Consider the following 26,362-nt stretch of genomic DNA (forward strand, 5'->3'; position numbering starts at 1 on the left):
TTCTGAAATGAAAGTGACAATGAAGGCAGGGCCAGAAAAAAAAAATCCTCTCAGAACAGCAGTGCGTGCATATTATTTTAATTACAAAGGTGAGGGACTTTCCATCTTCAGGAGGACCATTTGACACAGTAATGTGTGGCTAATGAAACATACTCATAACATACTGTGTGTGTGTGTAAAAAAATATTTTATTATACAGTGCATATGCGGGGCTGTGGTGTGCAAAGGTATCTTACAAAAATAAGAGCTGAAATAGTTTGTTCCTGAAAGGCAGCAATGAAAAGGGTCTCAATAAAAATAATAAGAATTCTATCGTTATTAATGTCTTAATTAAAATAACGCTGCATTATGAAATATAAGTCTTCATGCAGCAGGCTGTAAGAAACAGGTATTATATACACAAACAGAATAAAATATGAATTTATAAAGGGATTACATAAGCTGAGGAGAACGTTTGCTTTCGGAAGATTAGTTCACTAACTCCAGAGTGACCCCTGTTGTTGGGATCTGTCAAACACTTCCAAAAACGCCACACGTTTCATATTTAAAACGCAAGTTTAATTCACCAGTAAAGTTCATTTCAATCAAGTATCATGACCTGCCTATTTACATATGAAGGAGGAAATGCTAATCCACTCCTCTACAAAGCCTAAAAGTACATGATATAATGAAGAAAGAACGTATTAAAATGTTTCAAGAAAATAATAAACGCTTAAAGACATGGTTTCAACAAACAACGAGTGCTTCGAGACTTTTTTTTCCTTCTTCTCAACATTGTAATCTTTTAAAAATGCTGCACGTGTTTTTCTTTAGATAGACGGCAAACGTAAAATCAAAATGCAACCGACATCGAGATATTATGAATAATTTAGATACTTTTAGATGTGTTTATCATTAAAATTGGTGGACTCGGACTCTCCACATGATATAATAAAAATCTTATAGTTTTAAAAGAATAACGGTCCACGTTTAAAATGACAACCTTCATAGAGGTGCCAAAATACCATGCAAAAAACTAAAACAAAAAAAAAACAACAAAAAAAAAGATGGTAAATACACCTGTGGGATAATCTCTATTTGAATGGTTCTAAGTTAGAGCCAGTTAGAGCAGAGTCCATGAGGTCATCATCCTCAGTGTGCATGTATACAGGACTCGGTCGAGAGGCACGCTCGGAGCTGAGCAAAGATATAGAGGGTTCTGAGGAGGACAGAGGAGACCTGGACCAGCTGTCTGCCTTCAGTGGGTGTGAAGAGGGACCACAGGACATTGTTGATTTCTTCTTCTCCTTGTCTCGATCCCTGTCCCTGTCCCTCTCCCGCTCTCTTTCTTTCTGCTTTTTCTTTTCTTTTTTGTGCTTCTTGTGTTTCTCTCCGATGCTGACCGACATGTAGTCCTGGGGTGGTTGTAGTGGCCTCATGCTCTGATCATCGTCAGAGCTGGGGCTGTTCTGATGGGATTTCTCTGCCACTGAACTGCTTCCAGACTCGCTCTCACTGTCTGGGAACAGAGGTGTGTATCCAGGCGAACGGCTGTGGCTTGGGGAACTGCGGTCGTGCTTTGGTGTTGAGCCACTGAAAAGAGGAGATGCTTTCAAGCCTGAATGCTGGGGGCGCATGGAACCTTCTGCTGATCCGTCACCAGGCTTCTGGAGAGTTACTTTGGACTTGATGCTTGGAGAACCGCCGTCAGGTTTGCTTATGATAATCTTGGCCACACCAGTGCTGCACACTCCACTACCTTTTGGGTCCATCATCTTTTTATCGCCAGAGTTCCCCGTTGAAAGAGATCCCTTGGATTTCCCTTCTTTTTCAACCTTGTCTCGCTTTGGAGGACCAACATTTGGAGGTACCCCCCCACCTCCACTCCCTGTAGTGCTGCCACCACCTCCTCCCCCACCTTCACACTCCTCCCCACCAATGCCGCCACTACCCACACTCTTTAGCTTGTCTATGACTGCTGTAAGGGAAGGCTTTTTGTTTCGGCTAGGGGACTTTCCCTTGGCATTGGGGTTGTTCCCACCACCTCCTCCTCCACCACCACCACCACTTCCTCCACCACCCCCACCACCACTTCCCCCATATTGTGATTGACCACCGGAGGAAAATGACATAGAGCCTGACGAAGAGGAGGTAGTACATGAGGTGGAAGAACCAGAGGAAGAACCACTTCCTAACTGTTTCTGGGAACTCATCCCACCACCAGAAGAGGATTTTGACCCCCCTGAACTCCCACTTCCAGAACCAATTGGTGACTTAGCTTTTGAGGATGGTGGCGTTCCCGGAACCTGTCCTTGCTGAAGTTTCATTGGGGAGGAAAGCTTGTCAGAACTCCCAGACCGAGAATGTGAAGGAGAGATGTTAGCCTTAATGCTAGGGTTTATCAGTGATCCAGGCGGCTTACCTCCTTGGGGCCTCATTTTATTCCCACTAACTGCTCCACTGCTGCCACTGCTACCTGAACCTGACATACCATGCTTGGTGATCGGAGAAGAGCCTGGCTTGCCTGAACCCATACCAAGGGAAGAGCTTTTGGACTGAGGGGGCATGCCACTCCCACTTCCTCCTGTACTTGGTGGCTTAGAACTGTTACTTTGTCCCATGGACCCTTCCATCTTGCTGGTCTTTATTTTTCCTGAAGATGAAGAGGAGTGGGAATGGTGGCCTTTGCTGCTGCTTGTGCCACCTGCACCACCAGTACTTACAGCTGCTGAACTGCTTGACGTATAACCACTATGAGAAGATGTTTTCCCCCCAGTTAAGGTTTTGGGGATTTGTATTGTGATTTTAGGTATAGGTGGGGTGGCACCTCCCGGTGGGGTCTGAGATCGACCAGAGCTGCCTGGGGATTTGGATCCACCTCCACTCATCGATCCTCCAGAACTGACGCTCCCACTCGGAGGAGTATAGGGTCGACCCCCAGAGCTGTGTGAGGGAGACTTGCCTTCTGGATCAAGCTTTTTACGCTTGGGTGGCTTTTCTTTTGATTTTCCCTCACTAGAAGGTGTGCGACTGCGCTTCAACTGCTTTGCTTCAGAAGAGCCTGTTCCTCCCATCAGCATCCCAGAGTTACCTCCCCCATTATCCTCCTTCGGTCTCATCTGCTGCTGTTTGACCTTCACTTCACTACTTTTAAAGTCACTGCTAAGTCCTGCCATGCCCATCATGAGTGGACTCTGTCCACCACCTCCATGAGAATGTGAATCACCCAAATCTGGCCCTGGGCCTAGCAAAGGTTTTCCTCCTCCACTGTTCCCACTAAAAACCATGCTAACATCAAAAGGGTCCTTTAGAGAGGCATCAGGTGTGTTACGGCCATGTGACATTGGATTCTGAGGGGTGCCCGAGGGTGTGTTCTGCTGACTTCCACCACTGAAGTTCTTCACAAGGTCAAGATCTGGCTCTGGACTGGGTGAACTGTCAAAGTAACTTGTATGTGGGAATGTTCCCTGACCAGGCAGCAACTCAGGGTTGAAGTCTGTATCTGGGAAGAAATTACTCGAGGAGGCATCACTATTTGGCGTAGCTGCAGTAGTGGCCTCTGCGATCAGATCTGCTGGATCTGTGTAAGTGTTTTCATTGCTGTTGGCATTAAATAGGTCGGCCTCAAACACGGCACTTCCCTGACCTGAGCTAGAGGAATCCCTTAGTGGAGTGTCTAGGGAACCTCCTTCTTCCCCACCCATGTGATGCTGCCCATGGCTGCCGCCGCTCCCTTTGGTGGCTGGATCAGGAATATCAGACAGAATGTCATTAATGTCAGGACCAATACTTTCAGAGCTAGAGAGGCGCGCCATGCGAGGTATGGATCCTGACGGCTGTGACTGAGCTTGTGTCTGAGACTGGCCGTGCGACTGCGGGTGGTATGACATTCCAGGACCCGATGGTGGGGTCCCACACTGGCTTGGAGCTGGGGTGATACTGTGAGGAGTGTCCAACCCATCACCTGGAAGATTGACATCAAAAATGGGATTCTGTGAGGCATCAACATCCATGGAAAAAAGCTCACGATGGAAATCATCTTCAGTGGGCTGGTGTGTGTGATGGTGCTGATGACTTATGTTTCCCAACTGCTGTTGCTGGGATTGCTGTTTCATTCCCATCCCTCCCCCTACTCCCATCACACCCTTATCGGTGCCCCTTGGTCGCTTCTTCTTGCCTTTGGTGCCTCCTCCAGGACACTGCTGACCCTGGCTGTCTGTGCGAGGAGAACCAGAAGAGTTTTGTCTCTCCAGAGGGCTGCTGCCATACAGGGCAGCAAAGTCCTGTGAGGGGTTGTCCTTCAACAAGTTCATCAGCATGGGATGGTTTTTGGTATTGCTAGCAGGTGAGGTGGTCGGTGGTGGGGTCAGGTGTGGCTGCGAGCCGGCAGAGCCCTGGGGAGTGGGACTGGACCCTACACTTCCGGTTATCTTAAGAAGGCTTGTGAGTATTGGGTTCTGAGTCACCTTGTTAAAATCATCCGAACCATGGCTGTGCTGTAGCGGGAGCTGCTGCTGTAGCTGCTGCTGACTTCCTATCTGCCCCATAGTGTCCACAACTGAACTTCCCTGGTGGCTCATGTTGAAAAGGGAGCTTATTACACCTGGGAATGGCCCCAAATTCCCACCACTACTGCTTCCTGTGGGTGTAGTAGCACCCCCTACACCAGGCATGCCCACAGTGTTGCTTCCATCAGGTCCTGCACCCATTCCCATGTAACCAGGGCTACCAGTGGGCGGGAGGTTCTTTTTCACCATTATCTCCACAGTTTCAGCTATTAGTGATAAGGCTGGGGTGTCTGCCTGAATCGTCTCTGCCTTGCGACGGATAGCTCGCATTGTCACCGGGATGGACATGCATCTGAGGAAGAAAAAGTTAACACATTACATACATACACACACACACACACACACGTATACATACATACATACATACATACATACATACACACACATATACACACATATATATATATATATACACACATATACATATATACACATATACATATATACATATATACACATATACATATATACACATAAAAAAAAAAAACACACACACACACAAACATAGCATTTAAAATTAATTTCATTTCAACTATCTAACGGTGATGATCAGCAGATCATGTTCCGAATACATCGTGCCCATACGCATACCTGAGGTAATTTATTTGCTTGGAAGTTATTACTTGGTGTTCTATGACAAGTTAAAATGTAACACGAGCACACTTACCGCTGAACCACCTTGGTAATGAATTCATCTGTGCAGATCAAAGCATCAGACAAACCCTTATACAGCTTGCAAGCTACCTGCCGTGAGTCGATTACCTCCATTACAACTGAGAGACAGACAGAGATGGACAGACCGGGAGAGAGAAACGCAGACAGAATATTTGAAGAAGAGCTCAATCACTCGGACTTGAAACTCTGAAACTGGATTAAAATGAATCCTCACCACAGACGAGAGACTCATTGACAGGATGCTGGAAGGAGACACTGAAGCTGGAGTCGGTCAGTGGACAGACCTCGAACTGCAGCAGCCCAGGGGCATCTACAGAAATGACAGCATCACATATTATAACATGAATTACAGTTCATTTCTGACACTGTTTTATATGTGTAACATGCATTCGTGTGCAGAGTTAGACAGAACCTGAGTCAAAGCATTCACTGTTGTCGCTAACTACATTCATACATCAAGATTCATATATTCATGTATTCTGGAACATCAAAAGGCGCTCGAGTCGAGGGAGAGATGCAGCACCATTGTGATAAAATCAGCTGTAACTCTCTTTATGTTATGTCAGCGAGCACAGTCGTTAAAAATGACTGCAAGGTGCCATGTGCACACACAAGGGCTTTCACAAGCGTGTTGCGGTGTAGAGAGCGTGTACTGTTGCCTGAGAGCACTTCTTTTCTGTGAGCACAAAATAATAATAATAATAACAATAATAATAATAATAATAATAATAATAATAATGAATAAATAAAAGGTAAAGTAAAAAAATTAAATAACCCATATTGCATTCACCCCCATTGATCATATGTGGTAACTGTCTGCTCATATGGGTCGACTGTCTGCTCATATAGGGCGACTGCTCACACGGGGCGACTGCTCACACGGGGTAAGGGATAACTGCAGGATTGTATGGGGTAACAGTCTGACCGAATGGGGTAACTGTCATATACCATATATATAATATGCAGAATTTTCAGGAGTGTGAAGTCACATTAAAGAGTTGACCAGTCCAAGTCGGTGATTAACTACATATGCACATAACTTTTTTTTGTCTGGTTCTCAGGGGAGCACTTGGAGATTTTGTATAGTACTCACCCCTACAGTGGTCCCTCCCATAGGTCTGACTAAGCGTCAACCTCCTCACTATCTTCCATTTCAATTATAGTACATGATGATGAACTTCCTGCTTCCTGGATGGTGGAAGATGCTAGGAGCACTTCCCTGAGTGCATCTGCGATGGGCTGTTTGCATCCATAGGTCTACAGCTGGCTTTGGGTCAAATGTTTCCGTAGTCATCTTTGACAAGTGGATGCGCACCAGGGCTCAGAGACGAGTACGTGATAGATGGGATCTGTACTTTTTATTTTATTTTATTTTTTTTATCTTTTAATCTTTTTTAATCTTTTATCTTTTTTATTTTTTAATCCCTCTCACAAGCTGCATTGCTCAAAGGAAGAGTAAAGGACAACTTAAGTACCTTGTTTTGGAGCAACGATTTGGATTGCTTGTATTCAACTACCTTGAATAAAATCATACGCAGAGGACGCTGCCAAGCGTTTTCCTGCTTGCTTTAAACGCGTCCATTCTCTTACAGTTAAAGAGGCAACCTGGCCTCATATTTAACAGAGAACGGTGCTGTGAAGGTCTTGAACGGCATATCTTGCACCACATTTGACGTTGTGCTCATCGTCGCATTCGAGCCATGGCACTTCTTGAAGCCATTTCTCAGTGAAAACTCTTTTTTTCCTTTCTTCTAAGATGGTGGAATACCAAAGAGGTTGCTATATGTCTGTTGTTTTTTTGGACATCTCTCACAGTATGTTACAGTTAGTCGATCCAAGATGATGACTGTGCATTTACAGCTATCGGTACGCAAATGAGTGGTCTAAGCTACAGTTAACCCTATGCATTAATTTTTTTCCCCGGTCATGCATGCACACCGCTGTAAATAAAATCCGCGGCATCACACTCACCTTCCTTTATGTAGGTCTTTTTGACGCAGCTGCCGATCAGCGTGTTATAAGCTGCTTGGTGCCGTATGATGTCCAGCAGAGTGGGCACGTGAGCAGGGTGTCGAAAGGGGATTTTGGAGACCAGCGCTCCCTGCAGAGATTTCCCATCCTGCACTGGGGCATCTCCATTCAGAAAGTAGCAGTGCTGCTGTCCTGGCAGAGACTTGACAAAATAACGTCAACGGTTAAACACTGTAAGGTACATAGGAGCGTCGTTTTACAAAAAATAAAATAAAACACAGCCACTTCTATCACCTACAACACACAAGCGTGCAATCGCTGGTTTGAAAAGGGAGCAGCCAGTGACATAAATAATTGGTCCAGGGAACAAATACCTGCCGTGTTGCTCAAATAGTAGCGTCAGCTTTCATTTCCTGATGTGTTATACAACCTTTTGTTTGAACCAACCCACTTTTTCAAGTGATCAAAGAGTTTCTTGCTGCGCAGGTGTGCCCTGTATGACTTATTAAACGACTAATAGCTCTGAAATGTCTGAAAAGGTTTGAGCCCTGGGTTTCACATGTGAAGACTGCATTTGCTGTTAAAAAAGGACAAACCAGTATGAAGACCAGAGAGCTGTCTATTGGAGAAAAGCGAGCCATTTTGAAGCTGAGGAAAAAAATAAAGAGGGGAAAAATCTTTCAGAGCCATTGAACGTAGCTAATACAACAATTTGGAATGTTCTGAAAAAGGAAAGAAACCACCGTTTTACAAACAACCAGACATCAAAACAACAGTTAATGAAAGAAAGGGCTACGCAAGCAAATTTTTAAACGTTATTTACTTGCACAATATCTTTTCTTTTGCTCACCTATAGTTTGGGTGGTTTGCCACCAAAGGTGCCATGTTCCAAGTTGTTTACCACATCTAGATGCACATATAAGGAAATAAAAGCTGAACCTCTGATCAGTCATCTCATTTATCTTCGATCTCAAAGAGAAACGTCTTTAACGTTTAGCGAAAATAAATAAATTGGCCTCGCCGTTCCGATACTTTCAGACGGGACGGTATTTGAGACGAAACGACACGATGGCAACGTTGGTGCGTAACCGTAGCGCTCTTCCTGTGTTTCCGGCAATATTTCACGCATCGCCAAATAATCCGTCTTGATTTTAATTCATAAGTTGTCGATGGATGTCAATTCCGTCTCGGTCAAACTTCTGGCACGTTGCTTTTGACTGCGGTCTTACGTTCAAACGTTTACACAGATATTACTCACCGCGTAAAATCTCATGGACCTGGTCGATGCTGGAGCGTTGCCGCAGTCTTCTTCGCTGAGCTGACTTTTAACGATGAGGTCATACAGTGGGGACAACGCAGGAACCGACTCAAACACTGGGATACCTAGAACAAAGGACACGACACCGTTTTCTCCTTCTCCTGAATGCAGAACTGTGGATTCCATCTTATTCTGCTACATATGACGTCTCATTATATACACATGGAGACACTACGAAGAAAAGTATAGCTCGGAAAGAAGTAGAAGAAGAGATTGCTGTGTGTGGTGTGATCAACACGTTATACTGAACTGGTTGATGTAAGCGCGCATTACTTGTTAGCCAAAGAAGCAAATTTAGAGAGGAAAACGAGAGTAGATCTGAGCGTACAGAACGATTCTGCGTCTGATTCGTGAAACCGATGTTGGAACAGGTGACTGACAGGTGGTTTCTTGTTACCCAGGTGTGTCCTGTTATGATTGATTGTTTAAGCAATAACACCGCGGAATGTCTAATTCTTGGTTTAGCCTTCGGTTTCACGTGCATTGATAAACCAACATGAAGATCGTAAAGAAGTCTACGGGAGAAGAAAAGGCAAGCCATTTTGAAGTTGAGAAAGGATGTTTTTCCCAGTTCGTTCGTTCGTTCGTTCTCTCTCTCTCACCGGTAACGTTGCCCATTTTGTGAATGAAGGACAGCGAGAAGGGCATGGGCCGCTTCATCTTCAGGAAGAAACACGCTGGCAAGTCTACACAGTTAGAGTTCGATGCTGGAGAAAATGTCGGAGTCCTACGATGAAGGTAAAAAAAAAAAAAAATAAATAAAATAAAAAGTCCATCACACAAAAGAGACAAAAGCTTAGCAGGCACGGTCACGTTATAAACAAATGAAGATTTTACCCTTTATTATCCACTGGGTGAGATCCGGTGATGAGAGGAGCGATGGGAAGCTTGTAGACAGATGACGTTCCCTCCACGGTCACGGACACGCCCACTCCGAGAGAACGAGGGACTAAAAATAAAATAAAATAAATAAACCGACGTGAGAAGTTTAAATCGCTTGGCACACATATCATAAATGAAACACGGCAGAATAAATTAGTGCAAGGTAAGAAAATAAAAGTACTAATTAAATGCTACATAACAGCTCACAGGTCGTGTCGGTGAAGTTGAGCTGAGCGCCGTTTCCTTCCTCAAAAATGTCGTAAGGCGAGACGTAGCACTGCAGGGACAGAAGATGGCCGCCGCTCCTCGGCGTGAGCAGACCCACGCCGCCGTGCAGGATCGTCTCCACTGTGTTCGCCTTCGTGGCTATCCTGCGAGGAATGAGAAACCGCTGCTGTTTAAGGTCATCCTGTCGTAGTTTTTTTTTTTTTTTTTCTGTGAAATTCTTATACTGATAACTTTTCACACACACCTGAACATGTGCATCATCTTAGTAAGGTCCAGCTCCAGGGACTGCAGGGCCAGGTACATCTTAGTCTTCAGTTTGCTTTATGAGGAAAAAAAAAATCATTAATTATGCGAGATTATTATTATTATTATTACGCTTGAAGATCTTATAAACGTTAGCGACGACTCACTTGTCTCCAGGAAGCTTGTACAGGTTCACGAGCCCTTTCAGGTGTTTGGAGAACTCCTCGAAGTTTTTCTCTCTATGAGATACACATGTGATGATATAGCAATAAAGCATCAACATGTGTGTGTGCGCGCTTGTCCAAAATTATGTGATGGTGTGCGTGCCTAAGTGTTTAATGCTCCTTACCTCAGATGCTGTATGAGCTCGGGACAACTCTACAGGAGAGAAAAGTCGAGTTCAGTTTATCGGCATGGAGCGTTCTCTTCATCACACTGTCTGAACATTAAGGGCTTAAAGCAGCAGTCTGTAACAGCTGCAGTCTGTGCTGAAAATAGTGTTTACTAGTATATATGCTTCCTTGTGCGTTTAAGGAAAAGAGGTGGAGGTGTTCAAGGGAACGAGCCAGATACGATTTAGATTAAACGTAAACGATTTTACGATTTAGATAAAACGTACAGACGCTTTGAACAGAACAGACAAACACTTTAATTGAGAAGGAAATGTTTCTGACTCTAATGTTTCTATCAGAATTATGAACTTAAAGTCTCTTAAAGCCCCCCCATCTCTCCATCTCCCTCTCTCCATCTCCACTCATCACTTTCTCTCTCATCCATCTTTTGTTCTCGTTTCCTCTTTTTCTCTCGCTCCCCTCATCTGTATCAGTTTCTCTCTGTCTCTCTAACCCCATCTTCCTTCCTTTCTTGCTCTCTCTCTCTCTCCCCCTATCGCACCATCTCCCTCTCTCTCCCCACATCTCCCATTGCCTCTTTCTCCATAAGTGTCGCCCTCCCATCATCCCAAATCTCTCTCACACCTTGTATCTCTTCCCATCTATCTCTTGGTTCTCTCCCCCGTGTCTTGCTATGAATCCCCTCTGTGTGTCTCTTTCTCTCCTAGTAATCTTTCCAATCTCTGTCTCTCTCTTTCTCTCCTAGTACCTTTCCCACCTCTCGGTCTCAACTAGTACCTTTCACATCTCTCTGTCTCTCTCCCCGTCTCTCTTTCTCTCCTAGTACCTTTCCCACCTCTCTGTCTCAACTAGTACCTTTCACATCTCTCTGTCTCTCTCCCCGTCTCTCTTTCTATCCTAGTACCTTTCCCACCTCTCTGTCTCAACTAGTACCTTTCACATCTCTCTGTCTCTCTCCCCGTCTCTCTCTCTCCTAGTACCTTTCCCACCTAGTACCTTTCACATCTCTCTGTCTCTCTCCCCGTCTCTCTTTCTCTCCGAGTAATCTTTCCCATCTCTGTCTCTCTCTCTCCCAGTATCTTTCCTGTCTCTCTCTCTCTCTCTCTCCTAGTATCTTTCCCGTCTCTCTCTCCCCGTCCCTTTCCCATCTCTCTGTCTCTCTTCTAGTACCTTTCCCATCCCTCTCTCCTGTCTCTCCCTCTGTCTCACTTTCTCTCCTAGTACCTTTCCCATCTCTGTCTCTCTCTCCCCATCTCTCTTTCTCTCCTAGTACCTTTCCCATCCCTCTCTCCTGTCTCTCCCTCTGTCTCTCCTAGTATCTTTCCCGTCTCTCTCTCCCCGTCTCTCTCTCCTAGTACCATTCCCATCTCTCTCTCCCCATCTCTCTTTCTCTCCTAGTACCATTCCCATCTCTCTCCCCCCATCTCTCTTTCTCTCCTAGTACCTTTCCCATCTCTCTTTCTCTCCTAGTACCTTTCCCATCTCTGTCTCTCTCTCCTAGTATCTTTCCTGTCTCTCTCTCTCCTAGTATCTTTCCTGTCTCTTTCTCTCCTAGTATCTTTCCTGTCTCTCTCTCCCCGTCTCTCTCTCCTAGTACCTTTCCCATCCCTCTCTCCCTCTGTCTCTCTTTCTCTCCTAGTACATTTCCCATCTCTCTGTCTCTCTTTCTCTCCTAGTACCTTTCCCATCCCTCTCTCCTGTCTCTCCTAGTAACTTTCCCATCTCTGTCTCTCTCCCCCCATCTCTCTCTCTCTCTCCTAGTACCTTTCCCATCCCTCTGTCTCTCTCCCCATCTATCTCCTAATATCATTCCCATCTCTCTCTCCCCCCGACCACATCTGTTTCCCCGAACTCTCTCTGTTACTCTCTGCCCATTTCTCCCCGCCTCGCTCGCTCACCGCGGGGTTTTCTCCGTGATGAGCCACTTTAACGTCGATCAGCTGGCCCACAGAGTCAAGCTGCACTTCCACGTAGAACATGTCAGAGGTGATGTAGCACTCCGTCTCGGAGGGACTCAGGTGTGACCCCAACCTGCAGGACGAACAACAAACCCAGAGCAACACTGCATCATCATGCGACAGGACTGTGCGACGTCACCGGCCATGTCGCAGCGCATGAGCGGTGACAATGTCACAGGGACACTCACATGTTCTGACGGGCAATGGACTCCAGGCGATCAGTCATAGACGCCAGCGAGGACACTGTAACGATAAGACACGCATCAGAGGGTGCGGTGGATCAACGGGACACGCCCCGCCCTCAGCAGTTTTAACATAAACCAAAGATTTAAAGCAGCTACACTACTGTTAGAGATGCTGCTGATGAAAATTCTGACTAATCTGAATCCGGAAACGCGACGACGATGCTCTGACAAGCGTGGACCATGTCGAACGATGATCGGCATAGTGCTCTCACCTTTAAGTGCCCTCTGAAGCGTCTCTAAACAGTTGAGCAGGAGCTGGTGGCCAGCCGAGTTCATCACACCACGCTTCTCCTACACACATACAGATAACTTTTTAAAGATTTAGTCAGTACAAACCTGTGCTTATACACAGATGAACATCTTACAGTTTTGACTTAACAGAACAGTTATGACTTCAACCCGCACACACACACCATGGCTGTGCGGACGACTTTGCTGGTTTCCTGCCATGGCCGTGAGGCGTTGTGTTTGCTGTGCAGCCTCTCCAGCAGAGCAGAAACACGACTCTGCTTCTCCGCTTCTGCAAACACAGGTGGAAAATCTCACAAGCCGCTCCATAATAACGACGAATCCTCTATAAGTATACTTCAACACGCATGATGATGATTATAAGCCCTAGAGGTTGACCGATTGATCGTTTTTTTGGGAATAGTTATCAGCAAAAATCCACACCAGTCCAGACATAAACTATCCCTGATGTTTATAACGAGGATAAAACGTCCCACACAGAACTGTCTACGTCATTCAGTGCTGTATAATAGCTCTATCCTGTATAGTGAATATGCTCTATATAGAATAATAATGTTGTTGTTGTTTTGTTGTTACACATAATATGAAACAACAGCTTTACTGTGTGTAGTGTGTACAATATTATTAATAATAATAATAATAATTATTATTATTATTAATAATACTCATTTAGGCGTCACAGCTCGACTATAAAGAGCCGTTCAAAACAAAAACATCTCCCTGACTCTGATGCTAATGCTAGTTGAGTTAGCAGTCACGTAACAAAGATATGTTCTATTTGCCGCACAGCCGCTTAACAATTCAGTCAATGGATGTAAGATGTAAAGACATCGTTTGTGCTTCTTACCGGTGCCTTCCTCTACTTTGACCCGGTCCAAAACGGCTTCTCTGGCAGGACTGCCGCTTCGTAGCGCCGCCGCCGCTGCCGCCGACGCCATCTTCCTTGTTAAAAGCGTCGCGCTTCTGATGACGCGACACGCAGGACGTGTTCCGTCGCGTTGTTTTTGACGTGGCCTTTCCTACGTCGGTTGCTAAACACGAACATACAATAATAAAAACGATTCTTTAACCGTCCTATTGTGTTGGAATTATATATATATATATATATATATATATATATATATATATATATATATATATATATATATATATATATATATATATATATATATATATATATAGAGAGAGAGAGAGAGAGAGAGAGAGAGAGAGAGATAAGTTACATCCATTACACAAACATAACAATGAACAGCTTAAAAGTGTAAACCTTTATTAAGCCATAAGAAGAAATATTTGCATATGCATGAGCCTGAATGAGGAAAGTCATTAAAAAGTCATTAAAGAGATAAAAGAGAGATTAACCAGTATTTCAGACATCTCAAATGTGGAAATGGGTCAAATTGACCCGTGATGTAATGGCAGGGTTAAGCAAGAGTGTGGGGTGAGACAGGGGTCCAACGTCTTTATCAGGGAATTAGCTACAGTTCAATGCTGGAGAACTCCACAGCCCCAGGTCTCACTGTCCACGACACAGACGTCAGGTTCCTGGTCTATGCAGATGATGTAGTCTCAGAGAGCTTGTAGCAGAAGCTTTGCATCCTAGAAATGCACTCTCTCAGTGACCTAGAGCAAATCCAGCACCATGGTGTTCCAGAACACACATCACTTCACGTTGGGTAACACATGGCTCCATCGGAAAACATCATACACTTACCTCGGTGTAACATATCACAATACAAAAGTAATGTAATCGGATTATTTTTTGGATTACTTCAAAGTCACGTATGTAAATAAAGTCGAGAGAAAAGCAATATGATCGAAAATACTTCAATTTAGAGCTTATTTTAGAGCTTAAAAACATGTTCAGTCTTTGGATTTGTTTTTAATTAATTAAATAAATAAAATATCACTGTCCCTGATGCGGGTAACATTACATCACAAAAGTTAGGTTGACCATAATCTGGTTTTCCATAAAGAATGTCCATGGAATAAAATAAAATATTAGATGCCACAAGTGTACCTTCTGATATCATTTACACATCTGAATGGCCATGTAATATGAAGCAATGTCCATCCATCCACCTTCTATACCGCTTACTCCTCTTCAGGGTTGCGGGGGAACCTGGAGTCTATCCCAGGGAGCATCGGGCACCAGGTGGGGTACACCCTGGACAGGGTGCCAATCCATCGCAGGGCACAATCACATACACACTCACACACCCATTCATACACTACGGACACTTTGCACACGCCAATCAGCCTACCATACATGTCTTTGGACTGGGGGAGGAAACCGGAGTACCCGGAGGAAACTATTTGGCCAATAGTAGCTCCAAGTCTTTTTATAATTGAACAATTGGTGTGCGAGAAGGCGGGAATTACAGAGAGGGCTTAAAGAGATGCAAACATGTGCACACATGATGAGCTGGTGACATCCAGCGACACGAGCGACAACTACCATTAGCGACTAGATGTGGGTGTGTCCAGCGACTCTAAACTAATTGGCGCTTGTGTGTTTGACGCAGATATATGGCCGCGATGGCAAAGAGCACACGCTGCTTCTCCTTCATCTCATAGGATATGATGTATATATACACTGGTGGATTTGATATAAGATCACGCTCCCTCCAGTATGTTTAATTTTATTGGCAAGAAAACTGGCTTGTTGGAATGCTACGTCCCTCAGCCATGTTACTATGGCAACGCATAGTCGGACCGTTTATTGGCAACTTCATAGTACAGTGACCGGCAACTTGCAGAGATAAAATCACTGTATGTGTGAACGTACCTTTAGAAAATAAGCACATCATAATGAAATTAAAGCCGGATCCCGGACATTTTCTCAAATTTAGAATTAGGTCACCCTAACAAAACCATTTCAGAGAACAATTTGTGTTAATTTCTACCAAATAAACTGCACCAGGAGGTTGCTCTCCTCTGTATCCCTCTGTCTCTCTTTCACTCCTAGTATCTTTCCCATCTCTCTGTCTCTCCCTCTGTATCCTTCTCTGTCTCTCTTTCTCTCCTAGTACCTTTCCCATCTCTCTCTGTCTCTCTCCCCTATCTCTCCCTCTGTTTCCCTCCCTGTCTCCCTCCTAATGTCTTTCCCATCTCTCTCTGTCTCTCTACATCCTTCTCTGTCTCTCTTTCTCTCCTAGTACCTTTCCCATCTCTCTCTGTCTCTCTCCCCTATCTCTCCCTCTGTTTCCCTCTCTGTCTCCCTCCTAATGTCTTTCCCATCTCTCTCTGTCTCTCTACATCCTTCTCTGTCTATCTTTCTCTCCTAGTATCTTTCCCATCTCTCTCTGTCCAAAATGACTTTTGCTTTTCAAGAGTCTCTGTCTTCAAGTCCAAGTCAAGTCTCGAGTCAGTTGTTCACGAGTCCAAGTCAAGTCACAGGTCTTTTTTTTTTTTTTTTTTGCGACAAGTGCGACTCGAGTCCAAGTCGTAGACTCGAGTTTCCATTGCTGGTGCCCATGGGCATGAGCAACTTGCACATCTGTGAGGGCACCATCAATGCAGAAAGATATATACACATTTTGGCACAAACCACATTCTGCCCAGATTTCAAGCGCATGGTTGCGTAAGCAGAGAGTGCATGGTGTTAGCATGACCCGTCTGCAGTCCTGTCCTGTCTCCGACCTGTCTTTTTGAGAATGATAGTACAAGCTTGACACACCTATTTTTGGGCAGTTTCTCCCATTCTTCTTTGCAGGACCTCTCAAGCTCCATCAGGTTGGATGGGGAGCGTCGGTGCACAGCCATTTTCAGATCTCTCCAGAGATGTTCAATCGGGTTCAAGTCTGTGCTCTGGCTGGGACACTCAAGGACATTCACAGTTGTCCTGTAGTCACTCCTTTGTTATCTTGGCTGTGTGCTTAGGGTCGTTGTCCTGTTGGAAGATGAACCTTCGCCCCAGACTGAGGTCCAGAGCGCTCTGGAGCAGGTTTTCATCAAGGATGTCTTCGTACATTGCTGCATTCATCTTTCCCTCGATCCTGACTACTCTCCCAGTTCCTGCCGCTGAAAAACATCCCCACAGCATGATGATGCCACCACCATGCTTCACTGTAGGGATGGTATTGGCCAGGTGATGAGTGGTACCTGGTCTCCTCCAGACATGACGCTTGCCATTTAGGCCAAAGATTTCAGTCTTTGTCTTGGTCTTGGTCTGGGAGTTCTTCAGGTGCCTTTTGGCAAACTCCAGGCGGGCTGTCATGTGCCTTTTACTGAGGAGTGGCTTCCGTCTGGCCATTCTACCATACAGGCCTGATTGGTGGAGTGCTGTAGAGATGGTTGTTCTTCTGGAAGGTTCTCCTCTCTCCACAGAGACACGCTGGAGCTCTGTCAGAGTGACCATCGGGTTTTTCATTCAACTTCTTCCATTTACAGATGATGGAGGCCGCTGTGCTCATTGGGACCTTCAATGCTGCAGAAATGTTTTTGTGTCCTTCCCCAGATCTGTGCCTCGATACAATCCTGTCTTGGAGGTCTACAGACAATTCCTTGCACTTCATGGCTTGGTTTGTGCTCTGACATGCATTGTTAACTGTGGGACCTTATATAGACAGGTGTGTGCCTTTCCAAATCATGTCCAATCAACTGAATTTACCACAGGTGGACTCCAATCAAGTTGTAGAAACATCTGAAGGATGATCAGTGGAAACAGGATGCACCTGAGCTCAATTTTGAGTGTCATGGCAAAGGCTGTGAATACTTATGTACATGTGCTTTTTTTTAATTTTTAATAAATTTGCAAAGATTTCAAACAAACTTCTTTCACGTTGTCATTATGGGGTATTGTTTGTAGAATTTTGAGGAAAATAATGAATTGAATCCATTGTGGAATAAGGCTGTAACATAACAAAATGTGGAGAGAGTGAAGCGCTGTGAATACTTTCCGGATGCACTGTAAAGCAATGAAGGCCCTGTACAGTTGCTCAGTTGAAGAAATGCATAATGGATAAATGGGGGAAAATTCCGCTTGCTAAACTTAACCAACTGGTGTCTTCACTTCAGCTCCCAAACACTTAATAAGAGTTATTAAAAGAAAAGGTGATGTTACATAGCGGTAAACAGTCAACTGTCCGAACTCTTTTGGAGTGTGTTGCAGTCATCAGATTTGAAATGAGTGTATATTTTCAAAATAAGTTCAGTTCACAAAGGGTGAATTTTTTTCACTCCTTGTGTTCCTGAGATCTATATATATATATATATATATTTTTAAAAAAAGAATAATTCTGGATAATTAGACTCTTGCTTTTACTTTATAGCGTTTCCAAACACACACACACACACACACACACACACACACACACACACACACAAACCAGGTGGATGCAGAAACAATGGACTGTCATTGTAGTAACAGGATAATAACACCAGAGGGCGCCATTGATGAAGACATTCATTGCTGCAGGAACGCGTTGACATATCAGCAACATTGGCCAATCGTTATTATCATTTTGATATTTTATCAAATTCGTATCACGCAACAAATGAATATAATGTTGCTTAAAGGACGTGTGTCTGGAAGGAAGACAATGTGGGGGCAAAAAAAAAAATCTCATTTAAAACATTTTAAAACAGACACAAAGGAGTGTAAAAAACCTTTTGTGTGTGTGTGTGTGTGTGTGTGTGTGTGTGTGTGTGTGTGTGTGTGTGTGGAAAAACATGCTAATTAAGGTAACAGCTAAGGTAAGCTAAACTGAGTATCAATAAGAGCAACATGGACTAACATGGTGTGTGTGTGTGTGTGTGTGTGTGTGAGAGAGAGAAAGTGTGTGTGTGTGTGTGTGTGTGTGTGTGTGTGTGTGTTTGTGTGTGTAATTGATGTGTCTGCTGGGAGCTAGCAGGGGAAGGACTTGGCGCGAGTTGAGTAAAACGGAGGGGACACAGACAGGAGGACTGAAGCCGTGCCATCAATCAGAGGGCATTTCACCCCCCTTGCTGGCACAAGGGGTGGTGTGAGAGGGGCACATGGGCACGTGGGGCACGTTCACTGGTGGTAAATAACCCTCACTTGCCCCCCTACCCGCTATACAGTTGGCACAGAATCTCTTTGATTGCTTGCCATTAAGATCTCCATCAATCCGCCATCTTGGTTGCGAATATTAATCCGCCATTTTGGCTCCGCTGTGTTTATTTTCCCGAATTCTGTGAACAGGCTGGAAATGTTAGTTTCTGTACATGAGCAACGTCATGACCTCATCTTAACACGCACACACCCACACACACACTCAGAGACAGAGGAACACACCATTGCATTGATTATTTTGCCCTTTATAACATTGTCTTATTATCCACACCACCATAAACATGCTTCATCCAACATGCTTTGTCCAACCCACTTCATTCACCATGCTTCATCCAATAAGCGTCATCCAACAGGTTTCATTCCCCATGCCTCATCCAAGACACTTTTTCCAGCTTGTCTCATCTGACATGCTTCACCCAGCACACCTCAACCAACATGGTTGATCCAGCATGTATCGATGTTTCATTGAACACTTCATCCAACGTGCTTTATCCAACACGTCTCACCCAACACACTTCGTTCAGTGTGCTTCACTCCAAAGCCATCTTCATGGTTTCTAAGTGGTACCATCCTCAGTAATCTCATGTACCTTTAGGCTGCACCATGTGGGGCCATCCTCAGCAGTAGCGAGTGATTTCCAAGTGATGAGAACTCCAATGTGAAGTAGGGCATCAGGATGGATCGGGCTGGCCCAGAGAGCCAGGATCGTTGTTATTTCAGGAGTATCGTGTCGCACACGCGAGAGAGAGAGAGAGAGAGAGAGAGAGAGAGAGATTATTAGGTATGTTCATTGCCCCGTAACGGTTAAGGACAATGTACATTGTGTGCAGAGTGCAAGCAGGGACTCCGAAAAGACCAGCTCCACCATCAACAATCCTAGGTGAATGCACGAAAGTGTGGAGGGGGGGGGTGACAGTATCCAAACATCCCAGTTCACCACAACACTCGATGCTTGTGAGCCCTTCAGATCTGCTCCTATACCTAAAGAAAAAACAATGTGTTTTCAGCCTAGACTTAAAGACTAATTAGCCTAGAGTCCCAAACACGTACAGTATTGGAAGGCTGTTCCGTAACTGTGGAGCTTTGCAAGAGCAAGCTCCGCCCCCTGCTGTAGCCTTCCTGATCCGGGGTTCCGACAAATAGATTCTTAAATAAGAATCTAGGATTATTTTTGTTATCTTCTGTTAGGGTGGAGAGATACGTTGATGTAGCAGCACGAAGAGCTTTTCTATTGTTCAGGAGGCTCTCCTTCCATGCTTAGCTCAATTTAGTTCGACGCCATTTATGTTTTCATTCTCAAATGCGTGTGATTGTTATACCAGGGTTATACCAATCATAGTTGGAGATTACTGATAAAAGTCTGAGGTGAACATATGTTTTACGTGCGTATATTATGATGAGGTAATGACCCGAGATAATAACTTTAGACTGTGGAAAGGTGACTATATTTTCTAGATTTAATCTGAATGTTAGTGTTAGATCAAGAGTGTGGTAGTGTTTCAGTGAACAGCTAATGTAACCTCACTAGCTGAATAAAAGTGATAATGTCAAAATATTACTCAATTAAAATTGTACTCGAGTAAGTTCATGTTATGTTTTCATGTAAACAAAAAAGTAACTTTTATTCCTTATCTAAAACTGTAAGAAAAGGATTTTCATTCGATCTGTACAAGTTTGCTCCTAATATTCACGGCTAACGCTACATACTTCATTAAAGTATTAATTAGAAGTAAAATATCCCGTAAAAAAATCAATATATACCAGCTAATTCGTGTTATAGCTAGTTTAACTATGTCGATGCTAGTCTACCCTGGGATTAGCAAAGGAAACATGCTAACTTAGTTGAATATAGCTAGTTAATATTTAAAAAATGAGCAAAACTTACATGAACATGCATTTTTTTTTCAGAGAAAATGGAGTTCATGCCTTCTAGGAAGGCAAAGCAGGGGCCTCAAATTGAAATATTTTACTGAGGTAGGGCCTGGGGCAATCAATACCGCAGTCTGGTAGATTATCTAAGCAATATTCAGAAGAACCTGCAATTTTTAGAAATTACCCACAGATTTGGGCCCAATACCGCAGTCTGGTAGATTATCTAAGCAATATTCAGAAGAACCTGCAATTTTTAGAAATTACCCACAGATTTGGGCCAAGATGCGTCATGTGACATCATCAGAACGTGCCTTCAACCAAAGCCCTCTTCGGGCTACAGCTAAAAAGGTCAGATCGCTGCGAAACAATTTCGTGCAATTGCAATTTCGCCAATTCGAGTAGGTCTCCCACAATAAAACACTCCTGTACGGACTGGTAAATCATTTTGGCACCAATATTGATGGATACAAAAAAAAACAACAACCATGTGTTCATACCTGATCTGAAAAAATTTAAATCAACGAATCCTTACTAATTAACAGTTACAGGAAGTGAACTCGTCTGGTTTATCCGCCTGGCAAATTTGATCTCCATTCAGCTCCTCTGTGTTTCTCAAATCGAGGAACAGTTCGGGTCTCAGGCTTACTCGAACAGGCGGAGGATCGAACAGAACCGTGTCTCCTCGCAATGCAGACGTCAAAATGCTCTGCTCCATCTCTATAATCCTGCACTCGGGACTTCATCACCATCATCATCATCACCATCACGGCATGTTCTTCTCTGTAATCTCTCCGATCCTCCAGTCGACTCGTGTCTCGAATTCCAATCACAAAGCTCTAATATGTTCAGATATATATATTTCGGAACCGCCTTTGCACATCGTGGAAGTTGCTCTGGATCTGCTCATACGTGACTGTTGTGGTGGACAGGTGTAACATCACACTCCGGTGTCATCACAGTGAAAATAAGGAATGTCGGATTACAAGAGGTCATAATCTGGGAATAAAGGGGGGAAAAAACAAAAGACTTTATTTGGTTCATGACACAATAACACAATAAAAGAACTAAAAAATATCTAATAAACCATTTAATCAGAAATCAGGAATCAGATGCTAGCTCACGAAGGTCCATTTGAGGTATTATATCATGAAATCCAGTTTAAAAATGGACGTTATATATAATATAATAAACCAATCGATTTCAATAATGCAGCATGATTGAACTGTTTGGGTTTAAAATGGTGTGAAACAAACAAACCTGTTTTGCTGATGATCATTTTCCTGAAACTGGACCAAGCTGACAGGTTCACTAAGTTCTTTAACAGAAAATGAGACTTCTGGGAAACTCTAGTGTTGTGTGTGTGTGTGTGTGTGTGTGTGTGATTTTCGACAGGGCCCTGCAGGACTCTTTTGCGCTGAAGCTCATTTGTGCGACGCCACTTAATTGGCTACAACAATTAATTAATGTGTTGGAAAGTTGGCAGGAAAAGTTCATTTTAAAAGCGTTTTAATAAGCAATTAGGGGGGAAACAACCGGGGTGGGGGTGGGGGGTGGTGGTGGTGGGGGTGGGGTGGGGTGATGTGTAACAGAATAATAATAAAATAAATACATTAATACGTGCAATACACTGCACACTACTGATGAAGCATTTTGGAGTCTTTCGTTATAATTTTTTTTTTATTATTCTTTATTCATTCTGCGTGTTTTAGTGAACAATTGATGTCCCTTTAAGTTTTTAAAAAAGTGTATTTGTTATCATTATTATTATTGTTATTATTATTATTATTATTATTATTATTATTATTATTATTATTATTATTATTTAAAAAAGAGAAAAAACATATTTATTTGCAATTGTACGGATTATTACAATAAAGTTTTTTTGGACAAATAATGAAAATATAAAGAATAAAACTTGTGGTTTAATGCACACACACTCACACACACACACACACACACACACACACACACACACACACACACACACACACACACACACACACACACACACACTTTCTCTTAACCTGAAAGTTTAGAGTTCTTCTCTTAATCTCTCTCTCTCTTTCTCTCTCTCTCACACACACACACACACACACACACACACACACACACACACACACTGCGTATGAAATATCGCATGACTAATGAGGGAAGCAGGTTGGGATCCTGGGGAAGATGTCCTTGGAAGACGAATGCATTTTCAGCAGAATAATTAACTTAATTAACAAATTCGCATGCATATTCATCAGCCCATTAATGTGTGTTCTGTGTGGGGGGGCCACCTCATTAACATATACGCCACACACACACACTCACACACTCACTAACGGATTACTGAGACAGAGAGAGAGAGAGAGAGAGATACAGAGGCTGAGCGAGAGTAAAGGAGAGAAAGACTGGGGGAGAGCTGGGAAAAGATTGATTGAGAAAAGACAACGGAACAAAACGAAGGAAAACGGAACGAGAGTCAAGGATAGAAGACGGAAAGAGTAGAAAGGAGAGAGACAGAGACAAAGAGAAAAGACAAGAGGAAGAGGAAAAGAAAACAGGGGCAGGAGGAGGCTCTCAAAAGTAGTTTCATGACTGCATTCGAGAGTTTTTCTGTGAAGATAAACAACATGTGTCAGTTGGCTGTGTAAAAGAACGAGATAGGAAATTTCGAAAAACGCTTCTTTAGCCCAGGTTGCCGTCATAGCAGATTGTCAGACTGAGCCGAACAAACAGAAAACATTGTTGAAGCCTTGTCACACACTCCCTTACTATAGACTCATATGTGCAAGCGTTATGGTGTGTGGTGTGAGGTCGTGTTCATGGGTCACCCCAAATGACTGGAGGGTCATTTGAATCAGAAAGAAATATGTATCACAAAAAAAAAAAAAATAAATAAATCAGTAACATCCTCATAAGTTCAGGAAGTGAGTGTTCTTGTCACAGTCAGGTGACAGTGACACCAGAAGACTATTAAATGGTAAACAGTGGCCTGAGGTGAAGCCCTTAATCTCCTCAGAAGATTCATCCTTCTAGACTTAATGAAGAACAAGTCTCTATCAGCAATATAATCACCTGCAGAATCAGCTGCCCCATGTTGGGATACCATTGTAGCCTTTACAAGATCTCCCTAGGTACTGAACATGTCAAATTCTGAATAGTGTGGGCTGGAATGGGTATAGAGATGTAAGAAAAGACAGACGTCTTTACCTCTGTGTCTCAGTATTGGTCAATGGCTCGGTCGGCCAATGATTGATACCACGATTTTGGTCCACATGTCCAAGGGTATGGTTGGCTCAGCTCCTCCAAGGTTATGCCCTGAGTAATGTCACCTCCTGGATTATTTTGTGAATACTGTCATCTCTCTCTACATCAGTGAGAATCTGAATTTCTGTAACGATTTTATATTGGCAGGTTTCAGAGAAGAGCCGATGAAGGACACTAAATGAATCTGGCTGGAATAGTGAACTTGGTTTGAAGTAGCTTGGTGACCTGTGCCCCCATAAGTGAGGGCACTGACATCTGCTTGTTACTGGTTACTCTGAATCTTGCTATATTGAATGAGATCCTCCTGTCTCTGTCTCCCCCTGTGCATCCTCCTGTCTCTGCTCTCTGTCTACAGGTATGCCACTGAGCCATATGCTCTTTCGGATAAATCACAAAGCATGTGTATCTCCCTGATGGACATGTCTCTGTCCATTTCTGATAGGGTATAACATCCCATGAAGCCTAGAGGAACATACTATGATGCTAATACTGTATTGGTGTACCAGTGTGCCTTGCTGGTTCCACCACAACCCAAGGGTGCCCTCTTGGTGGTCTTGATGGTTCTGTGACTACTGTAACTTACTGCTTTGTGATCTAACATTTGGAGGAAGGTGCTCAATTACTGCAGGTCTGTTGCCAGCCCCTTGGCGAAGCTCAAAACTGCAGATTTGAGATTAAATGGCTGCTTCACTGTTAAGGTAGGATTGTCTTCACTGTGGTCCTGAACTAGTCACTGCAGCGCATATATAGTACACAAGGGCTACATATGGTATAACACCAAAAGAGAATACTTGCCACTTACAGATCTTCAGTTCTCTTCAGGTCCTAAACCTGCTCCTGAACCTGATGCCTTCACTTGCAGCCACACATTGTTCATGAAACCAGAGGACTACACCAAGCAGGAAAGAGACAAGTGTAGGACCATGAAGGAAAAAGAAACACTGATATAAACAGTTGAACACAAACCTGTCTTTGTGCCATTGTGGTGCACCATGTGGTGAGGAATAAACCAGGACTCAGCAGTCTGTTCAGCCTCTTGGATTGATATTTCCAGCACATAGTGAATCTCCACTCATTTCTGCATTTCACCGCAATACACTTCTCATTTCTGCTCCGAATGAGGTCTTTAGGTCTCTGTTCTGGGCTATGAATGTTTGCCAGCATGCTTCCTTGGGAGCTATTAGCTTCACAGTGTCTGTGCACCAAAGCCAGCATCGATCCTTGTTGCATGTGTCTGAAGGCAACTCTATGCATGCTGGTACTGTTTAGAATGCATCATTCACAAAGAGAAGAGTTTCTATATACCATAGATGTTTAAAAAATGGGGGCACTAGCATATTCTGCATGCACAGGCTGTATGGCCACGAATAGATGGGGCATGTCTGATCCAATGAGCACCAATGGCTGAACATGTTCAACATGTGGTAACAGCAGGGACAAAAGAAACTTGTTTTGAGCTGCTACTGGGTGAGAGAGTTTACAAGGTCCAAGACATTCAGCTGAGAAAACACAACTACTCTCAAACTTCTTGGATGGCTTGAGCATGGGTGATACATGGAAAAATACAACACTGCAGTGTAACTGGATGTTAGTGGACTGTCTTCAGAGTGAAAGGTATCTCAGGTGTCTTGGGGTAGGATACATGGAAATTGTTGGCTTTTTTGACATGTTTGGACCAGCAAACGTTTTATCATCTTTGAAACAGTGCCTATTAATAAAATTGATTTACTTGAACAAAACCACAAGGAAAAATAACTTTTAAAATCATTTATTAACAGAAATATCAATAGATGTGATATTCTTCTTTGGGAAAAAGTAAGTACATCCTTGGCCTCAGAAGCTAGTATTGCCCCCTTTAGCAGAAATAACTTCTTGGAGGCGTTTTGCATAATTGTCCACCAGGCTTTCTGGAATTTTGGACCACTCTTCCATGCAATATTCATTCAGTTGCAAGATGTTTGAGGGTTTTCCTGAATGTTCTGCTCATTTCAGATCCCCCAAAACATTTCAATGGGATTCAAATCCTGACTTTGACTAGGCCGTTCCATAAACCTCCATTTCTTCTTTTTGAGATGTTCCTTCGTGGATTTGAGAGTGTGCTTATGATCATTATTCTGTTGAAAGGTCCACTTTCAGTTCAACTTCAACTTTTGGACAGATGGCCTCACATTATCTCCAAGCACGCTTTGATATGATGCAGAATTAATAGTTGAATCAATGAATGTAAGCTGTCCAGTCCCTGAGGCAGCGAAGCAACCCCAAAGCATAATATTTCCACCACCTGCTACACAGCTGGTATGAGGTGCTTCTCCTGAAAATCTGTCTTTGGTCTGTGCCAAACATGTCTGCTCTTACTGTGATCAAACAACTCTATCTTTGATTCGTCTGTCCAGAGCACATTATTCCAAAAGGCTTGGTCTTTGCCTATATGCTCATTGTTAAACTGTAGTCTTGCAAAGGCTTTTCCCCTGCACGCCTCCATGCAGGTCAAATCTGTGCAATCTCTTTCTGATTGTAGAAGCATGCACT

The 26,362-nt window shown here is 43.6% G+C and overlaps 1 protein-coding gene and 1 long non-coding RNA gene across 2 annotated transcripts in view; both read right to left on the bottom strand.

Annotated features, from left to right (window-relative positions):
• Positions 1 to 62: 62 nt before the first annotated feature.
• Positions 63 to 13,646, bottom strand: med1 (mediator complex subunit 1). The gene is made up of 16 exons (XM_017484174.2): positions 13,517 to 13,646; positions 12,834 to 12,940; positions 12,633 to 12,711; positions 12,364 to 12,418; positions 12,116 to 12,248; positions 10,214 to 10,242; positions 10,032 to 10,103; positions 9,866 to 9,940; positions 9,601 to 9,764; positions 9,349 to 9,460; positions 9,114 to 9,238; positions 8,452 to 8,576; positions 7,194 to 7,395; positions 5,437 to 5,532; positions 5,215 to 5,320; positions 63 to 4,839 (listed from the first exon to the last, which is right to left on the bottom strand). The coding sequence occupies exons 1-16, from the start codon at positions 13,605 to 13,607 to the stop codon at positions 1,074 to 1,076; spliced, it is 5,337 nt and encodes a 1,778-aa protein (XP_017339663.1). The 5' UTR covers positions 13,608 to 13,646; the 3' UTR covers positions 63 to 1,073.
• A 5,289-nt stretch (positions 13,647 to 18,935) lies between these two features.
• LOC124628841 (uncharacterized) overlaps positions 18,936 to 26,362 on the bottom strand; it is a 12,312-nt gene continuing 4,885 nt past the window's right edge. Inside the window, exon 2 of the long non-coding RNA XR_006983562.2 lies at positions 18,936 to 21,574. This is a non-coding gene — a long non-coding RNA (uncharacterized LOC124628841). The remainder of the gene's footprint in view (positions 21,575 to 26,362) is intronic.

The sequence above is a fragment of the Ictalurus punctatus genome, chromosome 13 (assembly GCF_001660625.3).
Source record: "Ictalurus punctatus breed USDA103 chromosome 13, Coco_2.0, whole genome shotgun sequence".
Lineage (NCBI taxonomy): Eukaryota > Metazoa > Chordata > Actinopteri > Siluriformes > Ictaluridae > Ictalurus > Ictalurus punctatus.